General features: G+C 43.8%; 1 protein-coding gene across 1 annotated transcript in view; it reads left to right on the forward strand.

The window, feature by feature from the left end:
* The window catches only part of PRMT8 (protein arginine methyltransferase 8), a 112,986-nt gene that overhangs the window by 42,217 nt on the left and 48,375 nt on the right, over positions 1–22,394 (forward strand). The window contains exons 2-4 of the mRNA XM_049884808.1: positions 1,869–2,054; positions 15,232–15,387; positions 19,638–19,701. Coding sequence (XP_049740765.1) covers positions 1,869–2,054; positions 15,232–15,387; positions 19,638–19,701 — 406 coding nt within the window. The remainder of the gene's footprint in view (positions 1–1,868; positions 2,055–15,231; positions 15,388–19,637; positions 19,702–22,394) is intronic.

A 22,394-nucleotide genomic window follows, 5' to 3' on the forward strand; every position in this document is an offset into this window, starting at 1 on the left:
GCCCTGCCAGCCAGCCTGTGCCAGCCAGCCTGGGATCTCACCGACCTGAAATCTGATGTTGCTAAACTGGGAAGTCTGCTTATTTCCCAGAGGCAGTAGCCTAGATATGCCAGGAAAATGGGACTATCACACTCCCCCCAGATTTCTCCCCTATAGCCCAGGCCCCAGGATAGTCTCAGGGTGGGGGGTGGGGTGGGGGGAATGCTGTGCTCACAGGTTGATGGAGGAGATGGAATCACTTGATTTTCTTGATCTTGCTCTGTCTTAGGAGCCCCCAGTTTCCCTTGCTGTAAAGGAGATAGTAAGTCTGAGCTGATCCAGCTCACAGATGAGAACATTGAGGTATAGAATAGGGACACAACTTATGTAACCTGAATAATAATAATAAGACGAAAAATAGAGTACTTACTATATGTCATGCAGCGTTCTAAACTCTTTACATATACTAAGTCATCCAAGCTCATGACAACTCTATCAGGTAGGTTTTATTATGGTCTGTATTGTATAGAGGAGGGAAACAAGGTGCAATGATTTCCCAAGGTCATACAGCCAACAAGCGGAAGGGCTGGGTTTCAAGAGAGGCCCCAGCTTTGCACTCTTAATCACTTTGTCATCTGCCTCTCAGTATTTATTTTTAATTTTACTAGAGCTGAAATAGGGTCCAGGAGCCCTGACTCCCAGCCCCCAGAGGACCTGCTGCTGGATTGCTACTTCTCTCTTGCTCTTCTAAATTCTGCCCATTTTGAGACCTTTTCTGTGCCTTGTATGTCTGGATCTCCTCCACTTCAGGGACAGAAGGCTGAGTTCCTGGCAGAACTATGCTTCTACAATGGGGTTTGAGCTGCTGGTCACAAGTTTCAGTTGTGCCCCTGACTTGCCTCACAATTTAGGGCAAGTGGCTTACCCCCTCTGAGCATCCATCTCTTTCTCCCTTTCTCCCCTTAGCCTGTGGAGGAGGACACTAGTTGGTGATGGGCAGCAGCAGTAGGATATAGAGCTGGACTGGATGTCAGAACTGGCGAGCCCATAAAAAGCAATAACTGACAGTGCTCAGGCAGGAGGTCGGCCACCATGCTGGGCATTCATAGGGCTGAAGTTCGGGGTAAAATGTGAATTAGAAACTGAGGGAATTGGGAGGGCAAGAGAACAGATGTGAGACACCAGAACCAAGGAGACCTGCATTAATTCAGCTGGATGCTGCCTGTTGGGCAGGGAGGAGCCCACAGGTCTGATCTTCCTAAGTATGCAGGTGGGACTCGCAATTTGTTTAACAAACACTTCCTATACACCAGGCTCTTTTCTAAGCATTTTACAAATATTAACTTGCTAATCCTCAGGATAACTCTAGGAGGTGAGGACCATTTTATTCCCGTTTTAGAGATGGGAAAACTGAGGCACCAAGAGGTTAATAACTTTAACCAAGGTCATATAGCTAGTAAGTGGCAGAGCTGGGATTCAAGCCCAGGCAGTTGGGCTCTGGAATCCACACCCTTAGCCACCATGTATTATGCTATGCTGTGTTTTGCCATGCATCTTTCCCTGTACAGAGTGTTTACCATTTGCTTCTAAAGGAAGGTATTATTATTCCCATTTTATAGATCTAGAAACTGAGCTTTAGACCTATTCAGTTCACATACCCAGTAGAAGATGAAAATGGGTTAAATGCAGGTCTGCTTGGGTTCTCAGGACCATGCTGCCTCTGCAAATTTCAGCCATCAGTCTGACCCCATGGGCTTGAAAGGGCTTCAGGAATAGCTGCTGTGGCTGATTGGATCTGGGCTCAGGGAGTGGGGGAGGAAAGGAGAGCAAGATCTCAGAGGGCAGGACCTTGTTGCCTCTCTAACCTTGGCCCCCTTCTTTTCCCCTAGGTGAGCAGCCCCCCATCTCAGCCCCCGCAGCCTGTTGTCCCACCCAAGCCTGTGCAATGTGTCCATCATGTGTCTACCCAACCCAGCTGCCCGGGTCGGGGCAAGATGTCCAAGCTGCTGAACCCAGAAGAGATGACTTCGAGAGATTATTATTTCGACTCCTACGCCCACTTTGGGATCCACGAGGTAAAACTTTCTGAGCTGGTGGCTGAATCAGTGGAAGCTTGGCACTGCCGTTCCGTTACATCGTTGTTTTCTGAGGCAGCATAATGCAGCCAACTCTTTATTGTTGTAAAGTGAGTTCTCCCAGTGACCCTGAGACCTCTGGCCCTCCCTCCATCCTGTGGGGCCCTCTTGGAGGGGTCCAGGGCCAGGCCTGGAGCAGGTGAATAGGTGAAAGCATGTGTCTGTGCGTTTCACAGCCAGACAACAAGGGGTGTTTGTTTTACGTTCTAGCACCTGCGTCTCGTCCTGACTATAAACCCAGATAAACCAGTGTGGACTCGATCCTTGCACCAGGAGCACAAATGCTTTGCTGAGGCTGAAAGAACCTTCTGGAGGTTATGATGTCCACTGTCTTCAGGCAGGGATGAACTCTTAGGTGCATCTTAGACCAATGAGTGCCTCCAGGGAAAGCAATGCAGCAAGCCTGCTTGGTAACCTGGCCCAGATCTGACATCTTGATTGATTCTCAGGAAATTCTTATGTCTAAATGCTTGTCTTAGACGGTAGCAGTGAGGGTTTGTATTAATGATGCAACAGAACAGAGCTTCCTAACAAGAAGCTTGCTGGCTATCTGGTGGCACAAGGGCACTTTCACCCCCTTTCTGGTCTCCAGCACTCTCTCAAGCCACCCCAAAGGAACAACATCTACTGAGTGCTTACTAAGTGCCAGACACTGTTCTAGGCACATTACATGTATCATTTCACTTAGTACTCATAAGAACCCTTCACTTAGTACCCATGAGAACCCTATGAACGAAATGCTTCTACTACAGAAGCTTCACCTAGAATAAAATGAGAAAAGTGTTTTTTTAAAAAAGGAACAAAAGTTTGTTTGCTATGTAAATGCATTATCAAGACAAATCTCAAAGCTCCTCCTTCATTAAACCCTTTCTATATTGAAATGGTGATACCACCATTGCTGTTCCAAGCATTTTATATTCTTGACTCATTTATTGCTCAGGTCAACCCTATGAAGTCAACATTATTACTGTCGCCATTTTACAGATGAGGATCTTTGACCTTAAGGCTCAGATCCCTTATTTGTCCTTGCTGGTTCCCTTGAACAAGGTCACACAACTTGTAAACGGCAGAGCTAGGAAATTAAACCTTCATAAAGTTTGGCCCCAGACTTCATTCCTAACCACCATACCATATAGTCTTCAAACAAACCTTTCTTTCTTGCTGGAAACCTTATGAATCACATTGACTCATTTGTTTTTGCTGGTTCCTTTGCAGCCACACATGAAGTTAGAGGGTGGAGGCAGGGTCCTTTAGTTACTTCTAGACTCCGGGGCCCAGCCTCATATACCCTAGGGAGGCCCAAGGTTTGGCTGCCTGAGAGCTGCTCTCCGCATAAAACCATTAGGCCTGGGGTCTGCAGGGAGGGGTGTGGTGCCCGTGCTCAGTTCTCAAGGTCCTGGCCCAGGAGGTCTGGGCAGCTGAGTCTGCTACCCTTGGTAGGTTGAATGCCTTCTTGAGGCTGAGCATTGTACCTTCCTTGATCTTGCTCTCCACTGGGGTAGGGGCTGGGGGAAGTGCACAGAGCTCTTTCGCTAGACTTCAACCCAGGGCTTGTCACATTATCTGAATGTAAAGCTTTGCTGACAAGGCTGCTAATGTAGTCACTCAGGTGATGCCTGATCAACACCACGGCTGGGCACCCAGAGGGTATCATTTCTACTTGGGAGAGGACACCAAAGGTCACCAGATAAATACTAGACCAGATTCCACAATTTGTGTATTTGGTAGAAAAATCAAACTTGTATATGAACACATATAAACAGTACAGACTGAGCAGAGAACTTGAAGCATTTACAGATCATAGAGACATTTTTTTCCTTAGTAACCTGTCCTAGAAGAATCCTTTGGAACCCTTCTAAACAGAAGTACTTCTTGATACCTAACTTCACTCCCTCCTGCTGAAGCTATAGGCCATTTCTAGACCCTGGCTTCTGGTGAAATGCCTAGGTCCTCTAGTATAGGGGTGGCTAGGTAGCCTTCCTCCAAGCCTGAAATTTCCTTCCACCCTGTTTTCTTTCTCTGAGATCATCTGGTATGAAAAGAGGTAGCAGGGGACATGGATGGATTCTTACCACTGTTCTTTGCAGAAAGCGGGCCTGCTCACCTCCTGTTACCGAGCCCAGGGATCTCTGTTCCATGCCAGAATGCTCGCGGCAATGCCTTTGCCTTCTTGGTCTGGGCAAGACCCATGTTTCACCACCCGGAATGGAGCTTGCCATTTGGCAGTCTTCTCCGCATCATTAACAAGATGCTTACACGGGCGGGCAGTATTGCCAGCTTGCTGATTAATTGCGGTCAGTGAGTGTTTAGGAAACATGGTGTGGGATGGATTGAGTTTGGTCAGTCTGTAAATACAAAGAAGAAGTGCAGGGCTGAGGGAAGGGCTGTTGGGGGCTGAAGAGCACAAAAAAAGCCATTCCGGACACTTCTGTTCTTCCCATCCCATGGCTCCATCCAGAGACAACTCCATACTCAAACCACAGAGGGCAGGGGCCTAAAGAGAGGAGGACCGTGGCCTTCCATTGCAGAAGAATGGAACCTTGAGCAGGAGCAGAAGTGACAGAGGAGATGTGTGTTTACTGAGGCCTTGGCGCTGAGAAGAGGGGTGGGCTCTGTGACCTCCCAGATCTCAGCTCTAAATTCTCAGCATCTCTGACAGTTGGCACTGGGCTTAGTGCCTCAGCTACGAGAAAAATCCTTGCCAGTGTGGCTGTGTTCCCGGCCCCCTAAGCCACGGGCGCCGATCCCACTCCTGGCCAGCTCCCTTTTTTTGACAACCTTGCTGCAGGTTCTTTTGAAATAGATTCTTCAGGGCCTCATTTCCCAGCAATTAGTCAAAGTGTTGTCATGTGTTTAATAGGCAGGGAAGCTGAGAGACAAAGCCATCCGCAGCTGGGGGCTGGGAATTGTTTTCAACAAAGACTGGCATGTTCTTGTTTGAAATTTCTTGAGACTTCTTTGGACTATTCTCCCAGGGATGATTAAATGAGGGGTGGAGGAAGGGGAGAGGGTCTTTTTTTTTTTTTTCTTTTGATAGGCCAGTTGAGGGAATGAGATGTCTGGAAGCCTTGCTAAGTCACAACTTCCATTCTCCCAGAATTTGCACCATTAGCTCTAACTCCTATGATCTGAGGCCTAAGGAAAGGAGGAAGGGGGCACAGAAGTGACAAAAGGGTGATGAACTAAAGGGTGGGGGGATTTGGGGAGCTCATTTTTGGGGAAAAATAAACAAACTCCAGAGATGTGGTAAAAGATGTGTCTTCTGGACCCTCACAGGCCAACCCATCTCCATCCACGAGAGGCACTAGAACTGCCTTTATCTGCAAAAATTGTAAGCCAAAATCAATACTGTAATTATTGCCAGGATTAAGAGATTTCAGAAAACTTTGTCCTTATTTTGCCTTTACACCTTACCCCCCCTCAACTAGTTTCTTGCATGGATGAAAAGGGTCATAGTTATCACAAAATGCAAGAGCTCACACTTTTATAGCACTTACTATATTTAATCACAACAATTACCTTTTATAGCTCTTACTACCCCATTTTCTAGAGGAGGAAACTCAGGCACAGAGACAAATGACGTTTTGGATTAGAAAGCTGAAAAACAGTGGGACTATGATTTGAATGCAGGAATGCTGGCTTCAGAATCTGTGCCATTAACCACCATACTGTACTGATTTCCTATTGAAAAACAACAATGTACCATGCTGTGCCTGGTGCTGGGTATATCTATCTTGCAGTCTTGTGGTCTCATAATCTTGATGCCTTGCAGTTTTGCAGTCTAGCAGTTTTATGGTGTTTGGTCCCAGGGACCTTCCGGAGGGAGAGGTTTGAGCTTGCCTTTGAAGTATTTGAAGCTAGATGTGAAATCAATCTAGCCAAACCTCCAGCTTAACTAGTAAGATCAAACACATCAGTCTCTGGCAGCACAGGAAGTAGTAGCTGGGCCGAACAGCGAATCCAAATCTTTTCAGATCTGTAGTGCTTTCATTCCAAGGCACTGATACAGGAATTAAAGCTACAACCCCTTCCCAAACCTGCTCAATTTCTGATTAGTTTGAACTGACCAGCCCATTACTATCTAGCTGATAACAAGGGAAAGGGCACTCCCCCTTGGGGAAAAAAAATCTACTTTAGACACTAGTTTCTTAAACACAATGTGTTGAACAGAATAAAATATTACGAGACATGTGAAGAAAGAGGAGATTGTGATAGTTGAGAGAAAAATTAGTCTATAGAAACAGATCCATAGACACCCAGATGTTGGAATTATCAAAGACTTTAAAATAATTATGATAAATATTATTTTAAAAACTTTCCAGGAAAAATGGATAGAATGGGTGAAAATTTACAACTAAAAAATACAATATCTAAAACAAATACTCACAGGATGGGATTAATAGCAGATAGTGGGAATAAAAGAAAAGATCTGGGAATTTACGGAAAAGTCAATAGAAATCATCCAAATTGAAATAGAGAAAAAAGATTGAAAAAAAATGAACAGAGCCTCAGTGACTTGTGGAACAGAGTCAAGTGGTAAAAATATGAATAATTGCAGTTCTGGAAGGGTAGGAGAAAGAACAGGAAGCAAAAAAAAATTTTGAAGAAATATAGGTTGATAATTTTCTAAAGTTTATAAGAAAAAAACAACCCTCTGGGTTGATTTGTTGAAGCAAATGAAACGGCATCTGAAACGGCAGCAGCAATTGGGGTCACCACCTGGTTCGGTTTACAATAATCCACTGTCCCTCTTCAAGATCCGTCTACCTTCTTTACAGGCCAAATAGGCAAGTTGAATGAGGATTTGGTAGAAATCACTACTCCTGCATCTTTAAACTCTTAATAGGGGTCATAATCTCTGTAATTCTTTCAGACATACAGTATTGATTTTGGTTTACAATTTTTTCAGATAAAGGCAGTTCCAGTGGCTTCTATGTTGTTTTTCCTAGCATAAAAGCCTTTACTCCATGGGCCAGGGAATCAGTGTGGGAATTCTGCCTATCACTGAGCATGTCTATTCCAACTATGCTTCCAAGAACTGGGAAATTAATGATAGGGCGAGTTTGGAAACCCGCTGGCCCCACTGTGAGAATGACTTGAGCTAAACTCCACTGATAAGCTGACCTCCATAGGCCCCTACCAACTAGTACACCACAGTGATGCTTTGGGTCTACAGGATAAATTAGTGTCAGTTCAGATCCAGGGTCCATTATTCCTTTAAAAGTCTGATTAGTCCCTTGACCCCCAATGTATAGTCACTGTGGTAAATGGCAGCAGATCATTTTGGGGGAGTCTGGGAGAAAGATAAACAGGGGCTCTAGGTCTGTAAACTGGTTCAAGTCTGAGAATTGCTTGAGGGGCCATGACTGTCCTGGTGATTCAATCAGACTTCTGTTCACTCAACCTAGAACTTTTCTGTTTATACATATCAAGTAAGGATTTAGTAGACTGCCTATGTATTTCTCTTCCAGAGACACATGATTAACTAGCCAATATCATAGGTCTTTTCTACAAGTCGGACTATTCTGATTGCTGTTTTGGCTCCACTGTCCGTTATGATAATCATGTGTACCTTGTCTTTAGTGATTAAATACTGCCACTTGACCCCTGCCATCCTGGGATCCCATTATCCCCACTGCTTTTAGGGATCCCAGCTTGATTGTAGCAGTTCATACTGTAATTTCTGACCTGGAGAGAAAAGTGACCTCAAAGTTCTTCAAGGACGTTGGGTTTTTCTCATAAATGTATTTCTCAAAGGTGTGGTAAAAGATGTGTCTTCTGGACCCTCACAGGCTAGTGAGTAGCTCTTGCATCGTAAGTCTACTTGAACATTCCTATCTCCCTAAGCCTTTGGATGCTTTCCTCTCAGTATACCAGGGAGGTTCTGGCATTTCAATTTCATTTAGCGTAGGTGGCCTTTGGGTTGATATTTTAGTTAACCAACCAAGCAAACTGTTAGAGCCATTCCAAGCCCCCTGAGCTAAAACATAGAATCTGGAATCTCAGCTTAATGGCTGAGATTTATATTTTTTGTTTCATTCATCTTGATCTTGCACCCTTAATACCCATCCCCACATAAATTTCTCAGGTTTCTGGCTATAAAAATTGGAAAAACCATGTAGCTCTGTTGGTGGGTATTGCACCACTCCATGAGTCTCATGTTGTCCCTCACCCTTTGTGGCTTTCTGAGAGCTGAATCTAGTTACAGGGCTAACAGAAAAGAGAGGGTAGTGGTTGTAGGTACTGAGGAGAAATATCAGCACCTTGCAGGGCAACTACCTCAGGGGAGGCCAGTATGACTCTTCAGGCCAAGAAGGGCTGTTTCTACTGACAAAGAAGACTTGGTATAATTTAGGGGTTTGAGGTACCCAGCTTCATCAGAATTTGTCTATATGTTTCCATTCTAATTTTCAGGATCCTACTCCTTCCCAATCAATGCCCTAACTTTAACAAAATAGAGCCTGTGTGGGTGGGAATTCAGTTTTCATTGTACTTTAGGTACTTGCAGGATTATACTTTGGGTTTAGTATTCAGAAATCTCAGCTGCAACTATAGGAGATAAGGGCTCCTTACAGGGGCAGCACAGAAACTTCCAGGTGCATTATGCAGACCATAAGCCAGGAATTTAAAGCCCTGAGAGCATAGTTTTCGTTCCCCAAGTTTTTCAGCACAGTTAGAAACAAGCAACCAATCAACCCATTATACTCCTTATTTTGACTAAAGTGTTCTAAGGTAGCAAATATTGTCACCACTTTCTATAGGTACTTGGTTACAGGTATCTAAAGGTGATAATTTGAGTAAGTTTTTTTTTTTTGCCATTTCGTGTTATGGATTACCAGTGCCCTCTTTATCACTGGAGAAAAAGTCATTGGTGCCTTTAAAAGTAACAATTCCAGAAAACCCAGAACCAATTCAGAGAACTGATCCTTATATTCTCTTCCTCTGGAACCACTTTTGTTACCAAATTCTGTATTATTCAGGGTACAATCAGAAAAGCAGAACCAATAGGAATTATTTATATATATATATATATATATATATATATATATATATATATATGGTCTCTATGAGTCAGAATCAACTCCATGGCAATGGGTTTTTTTTTTTTTTTTTTTGGTATACACACACTTTCATATATCCAAGCCCGTTGCCTTGGAGTTGATTCTGACTCATAGGAAAACTATAGGACAGAGTAGAACTGCCCCAAAGGGTTTCCAAGGCTGTAATCTTTACGGAAGTAGATTGCCACTTCTTTCTCCCATGGAGGAGTGGCTGGTAAGTTAGAACTGCTGATCTTTCGGTTAGAGGCTGAGGGCTTAACCGCTGCACCATCAGGGCTCTTTGTACATATACACATACATATACATATATGTAAAAGAACTTGTTACAGAGAATTGGTTTATGTAATTGTGTAAGGCTGTTCCTCTGTGCCTGGGCCTGGAGCAGGCTGTCAGGGAATATGGATGTAAAATGAAGGGGGCAATCAGGAGCAAGCTGGAACCGAAACACACAAGCTGAAACCTTACAAGGAGAGACTAAAACCCCCGTCCATTCTTATTGCCTTTGACCTTGGTGGTGAGGCGATCGTGCCGACCTGAGGTGTCTCACCATGAAGTTAAACACACGCACTTGGCCCAGGAGTCAGAGAAGCTGATGGAGGGTCCAGGGAAAGGTAAGGCAATTGCAGGCCCAGCTGCCGCTTCAACCATCGAGGTGAATCAGCAGGTCAGCAACACCGCATGACCATGACGTGGCTGCTGCCTCCCTATAGCCTTCCAGATCTCTCCTGAGTCTCTCTTGTGACCCACCCTAAGGGGAAACATGCAAAAAAGGGGAATTCTGGAAAAGGTAGTTCAGTTTGGCCAAGTTGATTACGGAGCGATCACGACATGTGTGCAAAAAGCTTCAAAAAACATGAAGCGAATCCTACAGAAATAAAGGGAAAAATAGACAAACCCACCATCATGCTTAAAGATTTTAATACTTCTCTCTTGATAATTGATAAACAAATACACAGAAAATCAATAAAGATGCAGAAAATTTGAGCAATATCATCAAACAACCTGATCTATTTGGCATGTGCGTTAGTTATCCAGTGCTGCTATAACAGAAATACCACAAATGGGTGGCTTTAACAACAATAACAACAAAAAATTATTTTCTCACAGTTTAGGAGGCTAGAAGTCCAAATCCAGGACACTGGCTCTAGGGAAAGGCTTTTTCTCTTTTGGTTCTGGGGAAAAGTCCTTGTCACTTTTCAGGTTCCATTTCTTGGCTCCTTGGTGATCTTCATGTGGCATGGCATCTATCTTCCCCCATCTCTGCTTGTTTGCTAAATCTACTGTTTTATATCTGAAAAGAGATTGACCTCAGACACACCCTGTACTAGTCCTGCCACATCAACATAACAAAGAAAATCCATTCCCAAATGAGATTATAGCCACAAATATACCCAAAAAAACAGCCAAACAAACAAACCAAAAATGCACTGCTGATTCCTACTCATAGGGACCCTACAGGGCAGAGTAGAATTAGCCCATATGGTTTCCAAGGTTGTAGTCTTTATGGAAGCAGACTACCACATTTTTCTCCCACAGAGCAGCTGATGGCTTCGAACCACCCACCTTTCAGTTAGCAGCCAAGTACTTAACCACTTCACCACCAGAGCTCCTTAATCACAGGTAGAAAACCTGTTGCCATCAAGTCTATTCCAACTCATAACAACCGAAAGTACAGTGTAGAACTGCTCCATTTACAACACATGTTTTGGGGGATACAATTCAATCTGTAACAGCATGTATAGAATGTTACATCCCCAAACTACAGAATACACATCCTTTTTAAGTGCACGTGAGAACATTCACTACAACAAATTGTATTTTGGGCCATAAAACAAGTCTCAGTGAATTTCAAAATATTGAAATCATACAGAGTATTTTTTTTTTTATCCTAATGGAGGTAAATTAGAAACTCATAGCAGTAAATTATCTATAAAATCTCCACATATTTGGAAATGAAGCAGCACTCTTCTAAATAATCCCTGGATCAAATAAGAAATCACAGGAAAAATTAGGAAATATACTGAACTGAATGGTAGTAAAAGCACAACACCCCAGACTTTGTGGGCTATAGTTAAAGCAATCCTTAGAGAGAAACTGTCTTAGTCATCTAGTGCTGCTATAAAAGAAACACCACAAGTGGATGGCTTTAACAAAGAGAAGTTTATTTCCTCCCAATAAAGTAGGCTAAAAGTCCAAATTCAGGGCGTCAGCTCCAGGGGAAGCCTTTCTGTCAGCCTTCTCATCAGTCTTCCCCCAGCCTAGGAGCTTCTCCACGGAGGGACCCCAGGTCCAAAGGACAAGCTCTGCTCCTGGCACCGCTTTCTTGGTCCTATGAAGTCCCTCTGTCTCTCTGCTTGCTTCTCTCTTTTGTATTTCAAAAGAGATTGCCTCAAGACAAAATCCAATCTTGTAGATTGAGTCCTGCCTCACTAACACAACTGTCACCCATCCTCCCTCATTAACATCATAAAGACAGGATTTACAACATATAGGAAAATCACACATCATCAGAAATCATGGCCCAGCCAAATTGGTACACACAATTTTGGGGGGACATAATTCAATGCATGACAGAAATCTATAGCTTTAAGTGCTTATGTTAGAAAAGAAGAAATGCATAAAATCAGTGACCAAAGTTTCCATCTTATGAAGGTAGAGTAGGTAGAGCAAATAAAAACCCAAGTAAGCTGAAGAAAGGAGACAATGAAGATGAGAACAGAAATCAATGAAATAGAACTCAAACAATTGAGAAAACAAAAAAACTGAAAGTTAAAATTTTTTTGAATTTACTTTCTTGTTGTTGTTGAGATTATACACAGCAAAACATACACTGATTCAGCAGTTTCTACACGTACCATTTAGTAACACTGATTACATTCTTCAAGTTGTGCAACAATTCTCACCTTTTTCTGAGTTGTTCCTCCCCCATTAACACAAACTTACTGCCCCTTAAGGTTCGTATCTAATCTTTCAAGTTTCTGTTGTCAATTCGATCCCATATTAAAAAAAAAAAAAAAAAATTTTTTTCCCGTATAGATAGTTCTTAAAAAAGCATAGTGCTCAAGGCTGACTTTTTTTTAACTAGTTAAGGTAAACTACATTTTGATTTTAAGAAGATTTCAGGGGATATTTTTGGTTTAAGTTTTAAAGATTACTTCAGGGAAGTAGTTTCAGGGGTTCATCTAACTTTCATGGCTCCAAGAAGTCTGGAGTCTATAAAAATCTAAAATTCTTTTCTACATTTTCCCCCTTTTGATCAGGATTCTCTTATAGAATCCAAAAGTTTTCTGAAAAGACTAAATAAATAAATGTATAACACCTAGCTAGCCTGCTCAAGCCTAAAAAAAAAAAAGAGAGAGAGAGAAAACGGATATTATAATACCATAAACACAAACAAGGACTCATTACAGATCATATACATATTCAAAAGATAGGAGAATACTATGACAATGTTATGCCGATAAATACATCTTAGATGAAATAGATAAATTCCTTGGGGGGAAAAAAAACCTTGTCAAAACTGACACAAGAATGAATAGAAACCTAAAAATGCCCTCTATCTAGTAAGCAAATGAAATTCATAATTAAAAACTTTCCTACTAAAAAGTAAGTGAATCTCCAGGCCCATATGGTTTTACTGGTGAATTGTATCAAATATTTGAGGAATAAACAATACCAACCTCACACAAATGCTTTCAGAAAGTATGAGAAAAAAGAACTTTATAACTTGTGTGATGAGGTCAGTGTAGCCTTGATTACCTGACAAGGTAATTAAAAACAAAAAAACAAAAAACTACAGTTCAATATACCTCATATATATAGATGCAAAAATCTGCAACAAAATATGAGTAAATAAAAGTCATCAATATTTTAAAAAGATATACATCATGATAGAGCATTGGTTCAACATTTAAAACCATCAATGGAACTCTGTACATTAAAGGAGAAAAGTCAATACCATACCAAAAGATGCAAAAAAAAGGCATGTGACAAAATTCAATACCAATTTATGCAAAAAACTCTCAGTAAGTTAGGAATAGAAGGGAACATCTTCAGCTTGATAAAAAGGCATCTGTGGAAAACCTACAGCTAAAATTATACTTAAGGGTCATATACATGTTTGGAACAAAGGAAGAATGTCTGTTCTCTCTACTTCTTTCAACATTGTTCTGGAAGTCTTCACCAGTCAACAAGTCATGAGAAAATAGGAAATAAAAGGCATACAGATAGGAAAGAAGAAGTAAAACTCTCTTCATTCATACATAGATGACAAGATTTTTTTTTACATAGAAAATCAAAGGAATCTATAAATATCCTACTAGAACTAATAAGTGAATTAAGCAAAGCTGTAGGCTATAAGGTCAATACGTATACTAACACGAAACAATTGGAAAATGAATTTTTTTAAATATCGTATATAAAGCATAACATAACATACTTAAGAATAATTTAATGATGGGAATCTAAGACTTCTGTACCAAAAGGTATAAAACACTGCAGAGAGATATTAAAGAAGACCTAACTAGATGAAAATCAAGTTCTTGTTAAGATGTCATTTCTCTCCAAATTAATCTATAGATTCAGTGCAATTATAATAAAAATCTCAACAGAATATTTTGTGTAAATAGACAGACTGATTCTAAAATTTATATGAAAATGTAAGGCACCTAGAATAGCCAATGTCATCATGTAAAAAGAACAAAGTTGGAGGACTGTCACGAGTTCATTTCAAGATTAATATAAAGCTACAGTAATGAAGTCAGTGTTGAATTGGTATATCAATGAGACAGATCAGAGAGGCCAGAAATTGATTAATACATGTGCAGTCAATTGATCTGGGGTGAAGGTAGCAAGATAACTTAATGAGGAAATGATAGTTCTTTCAACAAATGGCGCTTCAACAGCTAGATATTTGTATTTAAAAAAGTGAGCTCACACCTTTAATTCACATTGCATGCAAAAATTAATTTGACATGAATCACAGACCTAAATGTAAAAACCACAACTATAAAACTTCTGGAAGAAAACATAGGGGACTATCTTTGTGACCTTGGAATAGACAAAGGTTAGACAGGACACAAAAAAATGTGTGTACATTTGTCAAAACCCTTACACTAAACTATACACTTAAAATCTGTGCTTTTTATTATATGCAAATCATACCTCAATAAAGTTGATTTCTAAAAAATATTCATTCCAATACTATTGGCAGTGAATTAGACGTGTTTGCCAATGTGTCAAATGGCTGAAGACCCCTTCCTCACCACCATACAGATTAATCACGTTCTCCTTGGGCCAGAGAAAATTGCAACAGGCAATCTAGTTGCAAAGCTCTTTGATAATGCTGGGCAGAGGAATATCTTTTCTGTTCTTAAAAACAAACAAACAATAACAACAACAAAATAGAAATACAAAACACACATGAACAAACTCTTCTTTAATAACCTATTCAATGACAATTCTCTCACCATGACAGACAATTCTGCTTCAGGTCTTATTTCAGTCTCTCATGCTGCTTTGTACTGATACTACCTTTTGTTCTTTTTTTTTTTTTTTTCTTATTGTACTGTTGTAAAAAACATATATGACATATTTGCCAAGCCAGCATTTTTTACACGTACAATTCGGTGACACCAATTACATTAATCATGTTGTGCAACCATTACCAGTACTGGTTGCCAAGTTTTCCATCTCCATAAACAGATACTGTTCACATGGGGTCATCATGAGTTGCAATCAACTCCACAGCAAGTGGTTTATTATTATTATTATTGGTTCTTTGACAAATTCGAGCCTTCCAGTCTGAACATGAGTTTCTCTTCTAAAGCTAGCTGAAGTTATCATTCTTGGGCAGAGTTTTGAGGCTGGCGTGGTTTGGCAGGATGCAGCCCTGCCTACGGGTAGCCCCGCCCCAGTGCCCCACAGCAGTCTTCTATGGTTCTGCCTGATGACATCATTTGAGATCCTTGAAGAATTTTGGTGGGGTGATCCTGGAGCCTATGACCCCAGGTGCTTTGAAGTACATTGACATTGCCTTTTCTTTCCTTCCACCCCAGGAAATGCTGAAGGACGAGGTGCGAACACTCACTTACCGGAACTCCATGTACCACAACAAGCATGTGTTCAAGGACAAAGTGGTGCTGGATGTTGGGAGTGGCACTGGGATCCTTTCCATGTTTGCTGCCAAAGCCGGGGCCAAGAAGGTGTTTGGGGTGAGCATGTCACTCCCTTGCTCACTTTGGCCTCCTTACAGGCATCCCCTTGCTCCTCTGCCTTCTCTAGCAATATACACCTGGCAATATACACCCTTCCAAGAAGTGCAAACCCTGGTCCATTTCTCTTGCTGAGATCACCCCTTTGAGGAGGAGTAGAAAAAATCACCACACCAGTTGACGTCAAGTCAGTTCCGACTCATAGTGACCCCATGTGTGTCAGAGTAGAACTGTGCTCCACAGGGCTTTTGATGACTGATTTTGTGGCAGTAGATGACCAGGTCTTTCTTTTGAGGTGCCTCTTGGCAGACTCAAACCACCAACCTTTTGGATAGTAGCTGAGTGGAATTGACTCAACGGTAACTGGGTGGTGGTTAGAGAAAATCAAGTTGTTATTGTTGGGTACCATTGAGTGACTTCCAGGAGGCAGGGCAGGCTCCCATGATTACCAGTCATCTGAACATTGCTCCTTGCTCCATGCTCTGGTGACTGCTGACTTTGCATGAGAATTTTTGACTTTTCTGAGCCCACTCCAATGCCATCATTACCTCACAGTGCTTACTTCCACTGCCAGTGTGGTTACACAGATGAGCTCTGGTTTGAATCTCTGCTCCTTCATTCATTAGATGTGTGACCTTGGGCAATTCCCTTCTCTGTACCTCAGTTTCCCCATTCGTAAAACGAACCTGATAATAGCATTTTGCCCACAGAGTAATTGTGAAGATTAAATAAGTTTAATATATATGTAAAGGGTTTACAACAATGCCTGGCATATGGCAAATGCTCAGTGTTTATTATTAGAGTTGGATGGGTCCCTCGGGAATAATAACAGAAAATCTGCTTCGTTTTTTCCTTAAAGTGCAAACTGGTAGTTTTAAATTCTGCTACTTCGGTTGCCACATCCTCTCCAGGCTAGAAGTAGAGGGTCCCGGCCTTCCCCTGGGTTTCAGGAGATGGGTGTACACAGCCTGATGACAGAGGGCCTCAGAGAGTCCAGAGCTGGGAAGAAACTGTGAAAAAGAAGAGCTCTCAGCTGCTGGCTGACATTCGAAAAATGCAGTGCATCCAGAGTTGGCAAACGGAAATTCCTCTTGATCAAGATGAAAGACAAACCATAATCAAACACCCAGCATGTACATATCCCAGTTACAGAGGCCCCAAGGGGATGGAGCAGCAGTCAGTAGCTCTTCCTGTCCTGTGCTTTTGGCTGGGCCATCCTGTAGCCTGTCCTGAGGCTCCCAGGCAGTCTGTTGTTGGGTGCTGCTGAGTCAATTCCAACTCATAGTGACCCCATGCGACAGAGTAGAATTGCCTCATGGCGTTTTCTTGGCTGTAATCTTTACAGAAGCAAATTGTTAGGTCTTTCTCCTGCAGAGTCGCTGGGTAGATTGGAACTGCCAACCTTTCGATTAGCAGCCAAGTGCTTAACTGTTGCACCACAAGGCCTCTTTACAGGCGGACTAAACCAAAAACCAAAATCTGTTGCCGTAGAGTCTATTTCGATTCATAGTGACCCTATAGGACAGAGTAGAACTGCCCCATACGGTTTTGAAGGACTGGCTGGTAGATTTGAACTGCCAACCTTTTGGTTAGCAGCTAAGCTCTTAAGCACTGGGCCACCAGGGCTCCAGGCTGACTAGCACTCTCCAGATCTTCTTGGCCACCCCCTATCCCCGGAGGCTTGCCCCTCTCTCAGGGGTGGATTAACCAATAAGCCTGGTATGCACTGACTTACAGTAAGCAAGGTGCACACAGGCTTAATTGTGCTTACTTACTAATCTGTAGTGTACAATTTCACATGGGTTTCACCTCCTCAAAGATGTGAAAAATAGGTGAAATTGTGCATTACAGATTGGTAAGTAAGCACAATTAAGCCCGTGCACACCTTACTTATTGGGTAATCCTACCCTGCCCTCTGTCACCCACAGGGATGGCTTTCTTCCTCCATGCCTGTCTTGGAAAACACATGGGTTAGGAAACTGGGGCTGTCCTTGAGGTACTCTGGCATGACCTTGACTGGGAAAAGCTGTGATGTCCTCATCTGAGGTATATATTGAGGGTAGGGGGCCGATATAGATTTCCAAGGTCAAGTTGTGTCATCATCATTCGTTCTTGCCCCTCCCACCTTCTGGCCTTCCTTCACAAGACCCTCCTTACCAGGGACAGACTCAACTCTCAAGGGGATCACAGAGCATCAGAGCTGGATTTGAGTCCATGTGGTGCTCCCAAAGCGCTTTCTCTCTCAGTGCTGCCTCTGAGGCCCTGCCTCAGCTCTGGCCTCAGCTGGGGCATGGGTGGCGGAGGACTGAGCAGGGAGTAGCAGGGCTGCCTGTCATTGGTTTCAAGTGGTCCAGGGTCTCCAGGCAAGAGCTGTCAGGAGGCTCCCACTCGGCGCCTTCCAGCTGTGGTGACTCGCTGCAATCTGTCTCCCTCCCGCTCTTTTTCTATAACAGCTCTTTTATAAGTAGCTCCACCACATTTAGCTGGGCTTCTTTCCGGATGGCTCATTTCACAGTTTCTCCTGTTCCAGACTCCCTCTTCCACCTACTGCTCTCCTCCAGTGGGGGAGATGGGATGGCAGGAGAGACAGAAAGAGAGAGAGGAGAGACAGGGAGAGAGAGAGAGAGGAAGAGAGAAAGAGAAGAGAGGGAGAAGAAAGAGACAGGGAGGATGAGAGACAGAGGGAGAGAGAGAGGGAAAGACAGAAGAAAGAGAGAGAGGACGAGAAAGAGCCAGACCATTGACGGAGACACTGAGAAATAGAAACAGACACGAAGAGAGAAATGAAAAGAGAAGGATAAAGACTCAGAAAAGCTAAAGTAATGGAAGAGAGTTAAAAAAAAAAAAAAAGAACAAAGGAGCAAGAACAAAAGAAAAGAATGAGGAAAATGTAGAGAGGGTAAAGAGAGTAGAGTAGGGAAAGGAATAGAGGTCAGGAGAGAGAAAAAGGAGGAAAGAGAATAACAATGATACCTCACAGTCCTGGGTGCAGCCAGTCGCAGCTCTAAGTGTTTGACATGCATTAGCTCATTTAATCCTCACAACCACCATCTGAAACAGGTGCTGGGACTTTACTCATGAGGAAACAGACACAGTTAAAAAGTGGCAGGGGCAGAATGTGAATCCAGGCTGCCTGGCTCCATGTCCCATGTTCTTAATCTCTAAATGCAGTAGTAGTCTCTTGCAGACGAGATGATGACCTGGCAAGGAAGGGAAAAGAAGAGGAGAGACATGGTACTCCAGACAGTGGGATCTGAAGGCCACTGATGCTGGTAGCTCCGGAAAGAGCTGGTTCTCCTGTAGGGGTGAGCCTTGGGGCCAGGGTCAGCTTCCTTAGATGCTGCTCTAACACAGGGACCCTCCCCCACAGCATAGGTTTCCTCACATCCCCAAGGCATTGACGGAGGCTGCCAGCAGCTCCCTCCTTGTCCCTGTGCAACTTTTGGAGGACATGTTCCCTCCCAGAGACCCTGTAGGTAGCTTGAGGTGGGCTTCTTATGTAATGGTGAGAGGAGCCCAGGGCCTCAACACAGACCAGCCTGGGGCTCTGTGTCCAACCATTCCTACAAGGTCTTGCTCTTGACTGATGGTCAACTAATCTCTCAAATGGCCCTTTGCTTAGGAGCTTTTAGAAGCCTGGTGTGTCTTCCAGATTAAAAGCAATAAATCCTTTTAAAGGTAGAGGCAGCAGAAGAAGAGAGTCAACTTGAGTGTGCATTGGTGGGGACTGGTCTTGAGACTGGCCCTATTGCCCTGACTGGGCATTTTCCAGATGGCCCACAACCTGCAATAGGCCCAGCTTGCTCTGGGTGGACTGTGGGGGAGGTGGGGGGGGGATAAAGTCAAGAGAAACTCACAGCAACTCTGGTCACAGTCTGCCTGGCCCGTCCTCTCTGGAGAACAGTGTCTGTGGCGTCACATCCCATTTTCCTCCAGCCAGGAGAGTGAGGCTGCCAGCTTCTCCTGAATCTCCCAGCTCAGACACCAGGCCCACATCAAGGGGCAGTGGCTGGGTTTCTGTCTCAGGGCAAAGGCAGCCTGATTTAGTGGAAGAGGCCCTGGTCTGGGAATCGGGAGGTTTGAGCTTTAAGGTTTAATCTGCCATGAATTAACTGTTCAGCCATAAGCAAGTCACTTTACCTCCTTGGTTCTCAGCTTTGCCATCAGTTAATAGCCCTTGAGTTGCTTTGGTGTTGGATGTGCTGTGATGTTTTTTGATACCTTGCTCCTTTATTCTATGCCCTTTCTAGATTGAATGCTCCAGTATTTCTGACTACTCAGAGAAGATCATTAAGGCCAACCACTTGGACAACAGTAAGACAACCCTCCAAGTATTTTGCTGTGGATGAAGGGGATGAATGAGGGTCTTGCACTTTCTTGCTTGGGTTGCATAGACTGACATATGAGGGAAGAGTACAGAGAACTTGGACTCGGGGAGGTGGAGCACCCAGCCAAGGGAGGTCCCTGTTGGTAGGACTGCAGCTGTGGATATCTGAGGCTCCCACACTCTACCATGCCAGCCAATGGTTACATCCATCACATCTCAGCTTCCTTACTGGCCATACCCACTGCTTTGTCCTAGCTTTAGACAATCTGTTGAGTTCTGCAAAATGGCTATTACTCTTTCTCCTTTCCCTCTCCACAGCCTGCAGCCCTACTTCTCCCTATCCCCAGCCCAGTGGCATCATGGCAGACCCAGACCTCAAGCCCTGCCTGTGAAGGGACATGATCCTTCACTGCCCACAGACTCTATTGCTGATGGGGCTGTCTTGGCAATTTGGCTCCCCTTGAAAGTGGGACCTTTTTCAAGCTGGAGATTGATTATAAAGAGAGGCATGCTCCCTGCTCTTCCACTCCTCACTCCTTTCCGGTGGACTAAACATTCCCAGTCCCTTCCCTCTGTAGCCCATATTGACCATGTTCAGACTTGCAAATGTCCCTGATTAGAGGATTGCCTTATAAAACAAAAAACCAAACCCAGTGCCACTGAGTCAATTCTGACTCATAGCAACCCTATAGGACAGAGTAGAACTGCCCCCATAGAGTTTCCAAGGAGTGCCTGACAGATTTGAACTGCTGACCCTTTGTTTAGCAGCCATAGCACTTAACCACTATGCCAATATTTTTTATCAATTAAGAGGATTGGATTTAGTGCCCAGGCCCTGTGCTCAGGGCTGGGAGAACTTCAAAGGAAGAGCAAGAAACAGTCCCTGCCTTTACAGTGGCTATCAGATGGGGAGAAGGGACTTGGGGCACTCCGAGTACATGGGGTAGATGCTGGAGCTACAGTGATGAGCAAGCCACAGACCCTGTCCCAGGAGCTCAAGGAGAATGACAGGTAGGCAAGAAGTTGCAGTACAGAGGACTAAGCTGGAGCAGACAGCAGGGCTGGTGGGGAGGCCGTGGTACCAAAGCAGCTTTAGCAGTGGGCCTCGGAAGGGCTAATTCCAAAAGGAGCTCATAAACAGATTTACAAAGGGCGGAATGGATGAGGGTTACAGGTAAGAACATTCCCCAGAGGGGTCAGGTGAGGGGAGAAGTTGGCAGACCTCGGCAGGGGGAGAGAGAAGAGCTAGAATAAGAGATAAGGGTGTGGAGCAAGGAATCTGTATTTAGCGTCCACCCTGAGAGCACCTGGGAAGTGAGGTGTTGCATGTAGTCTCTGTCCCAGGATCTGAGGCTCTGAGGAGTCACACAGTCTCCCTCTGTTTGCTGTGACCTTGGTTCCATGGATAAAGCCCATGCATGCCCCCTTCTGATCCCCCAGGAAGTCTTGGGCTTCCACCCCCAGCCCCGCACCCTGCCCCTACCCACCACCCCCACCACAGGTACCTGCTGTCCAGATAACTCTTTGAGCCTGACCTAAGAAACTAGGTACAGGTGGTACCTTTGCCCTTCACACACCCTAACAAAGCTATTTATACGTGGCCCTGGCCCTGCCACCTGTCTTGCTTGCTGCTTGACCCACTTGCTGCAGACTCTTTGGAAGGGCAAGAACATTCATTCAACAAATGTGGCTTTGGGGATAAAGCAGTATACAAGGCTGATAAAGTCCCTGACCTTATAGATTTCACATTTCAGCCAGAAGATGGAGACAGTTAATAAACATGTAAACACTCAAAGAAAAATGTCAGATGGTAGTAAGTGCTCTGACGACAATTGAAGTAGGGTGATAGGACAGATAGGTGGCTACTATAGGTTGGATGCTCTCTGAAGGGGCCATTTAAGCTGATATTTGAATGGCATGAAGATAGGGAACACCCAATACAAAAGCCTCCAAGCAGGATTGAGCTCAACATGCTCAAGGAACAAAAAGAAGGCCAGCCTGGCCTGAGCATTGAGGGCAAAGCGGAAAGTGGGGGAAGGGGGCCAGGGCCAGACCACATTGGGCTTTGTAAGCCAGAAAAACAAGTTTGGATTTTATTCTAAGGATGATGGAGGCCTTTGGGGAATTTTAAGTAAGGGAGGAGCATGATCAGATTTATATTTGTAAAAAGATCCCTCTAGCTGCTCTATGGAGAATGAGTTGTAGGCAGCAAGCATAAAGAAGAGACCCTTTAGGAGGCTACTGCAGCGCTCCAGGAGAGAGATGCCTTGGTGTGGATGGGGGTGGTGGCAGTGGAGTGGAGAGAAGTAGCCTTATAGATGGGATGTGGGCTTGAGAAAAAGAAGTTAAGGATTACTTTTTTTTTGGTTTGAGCAGCTGGATGGGTGGTGAAAGGCTGGAGGTTGAACATTCATGGGAGTAGCAGGAGGGAACAAGAAATCAACAGTTCGCTTGTGCACATGTTAGGTTTGAGACAACCATTGGGCATCCAGGCAGAGATGTTGAGTAAGAGTTGGGTATAAGAGCCTACAGTTGCAGAGAGAGTCAGAGCAGGGCACATATAATTGGCAGTTGTCAGGATATACATGTTATTTGAAGTCACAAGATGAGGGCACTTAGGGGTAATCCATAGCTAGAAGAAAAACATAGGCCAAAGATAGGATTCTAAGGCATTTCGACA

The sequence above is a fragment of the Elephas maximus genome, chromosome 4, assembly GCF_024166365.1.
Source record: "Elephas maximus indicus isolate mEleMax1 chromosome 4, mEleMax1 primary haplotype, whole genome shotgun sequence".
NCBI lineage: Eukaryota > Metazoa > Chordata > Mammalia > Proboscidea > Elephantidae > Elephas > Elephas maximus.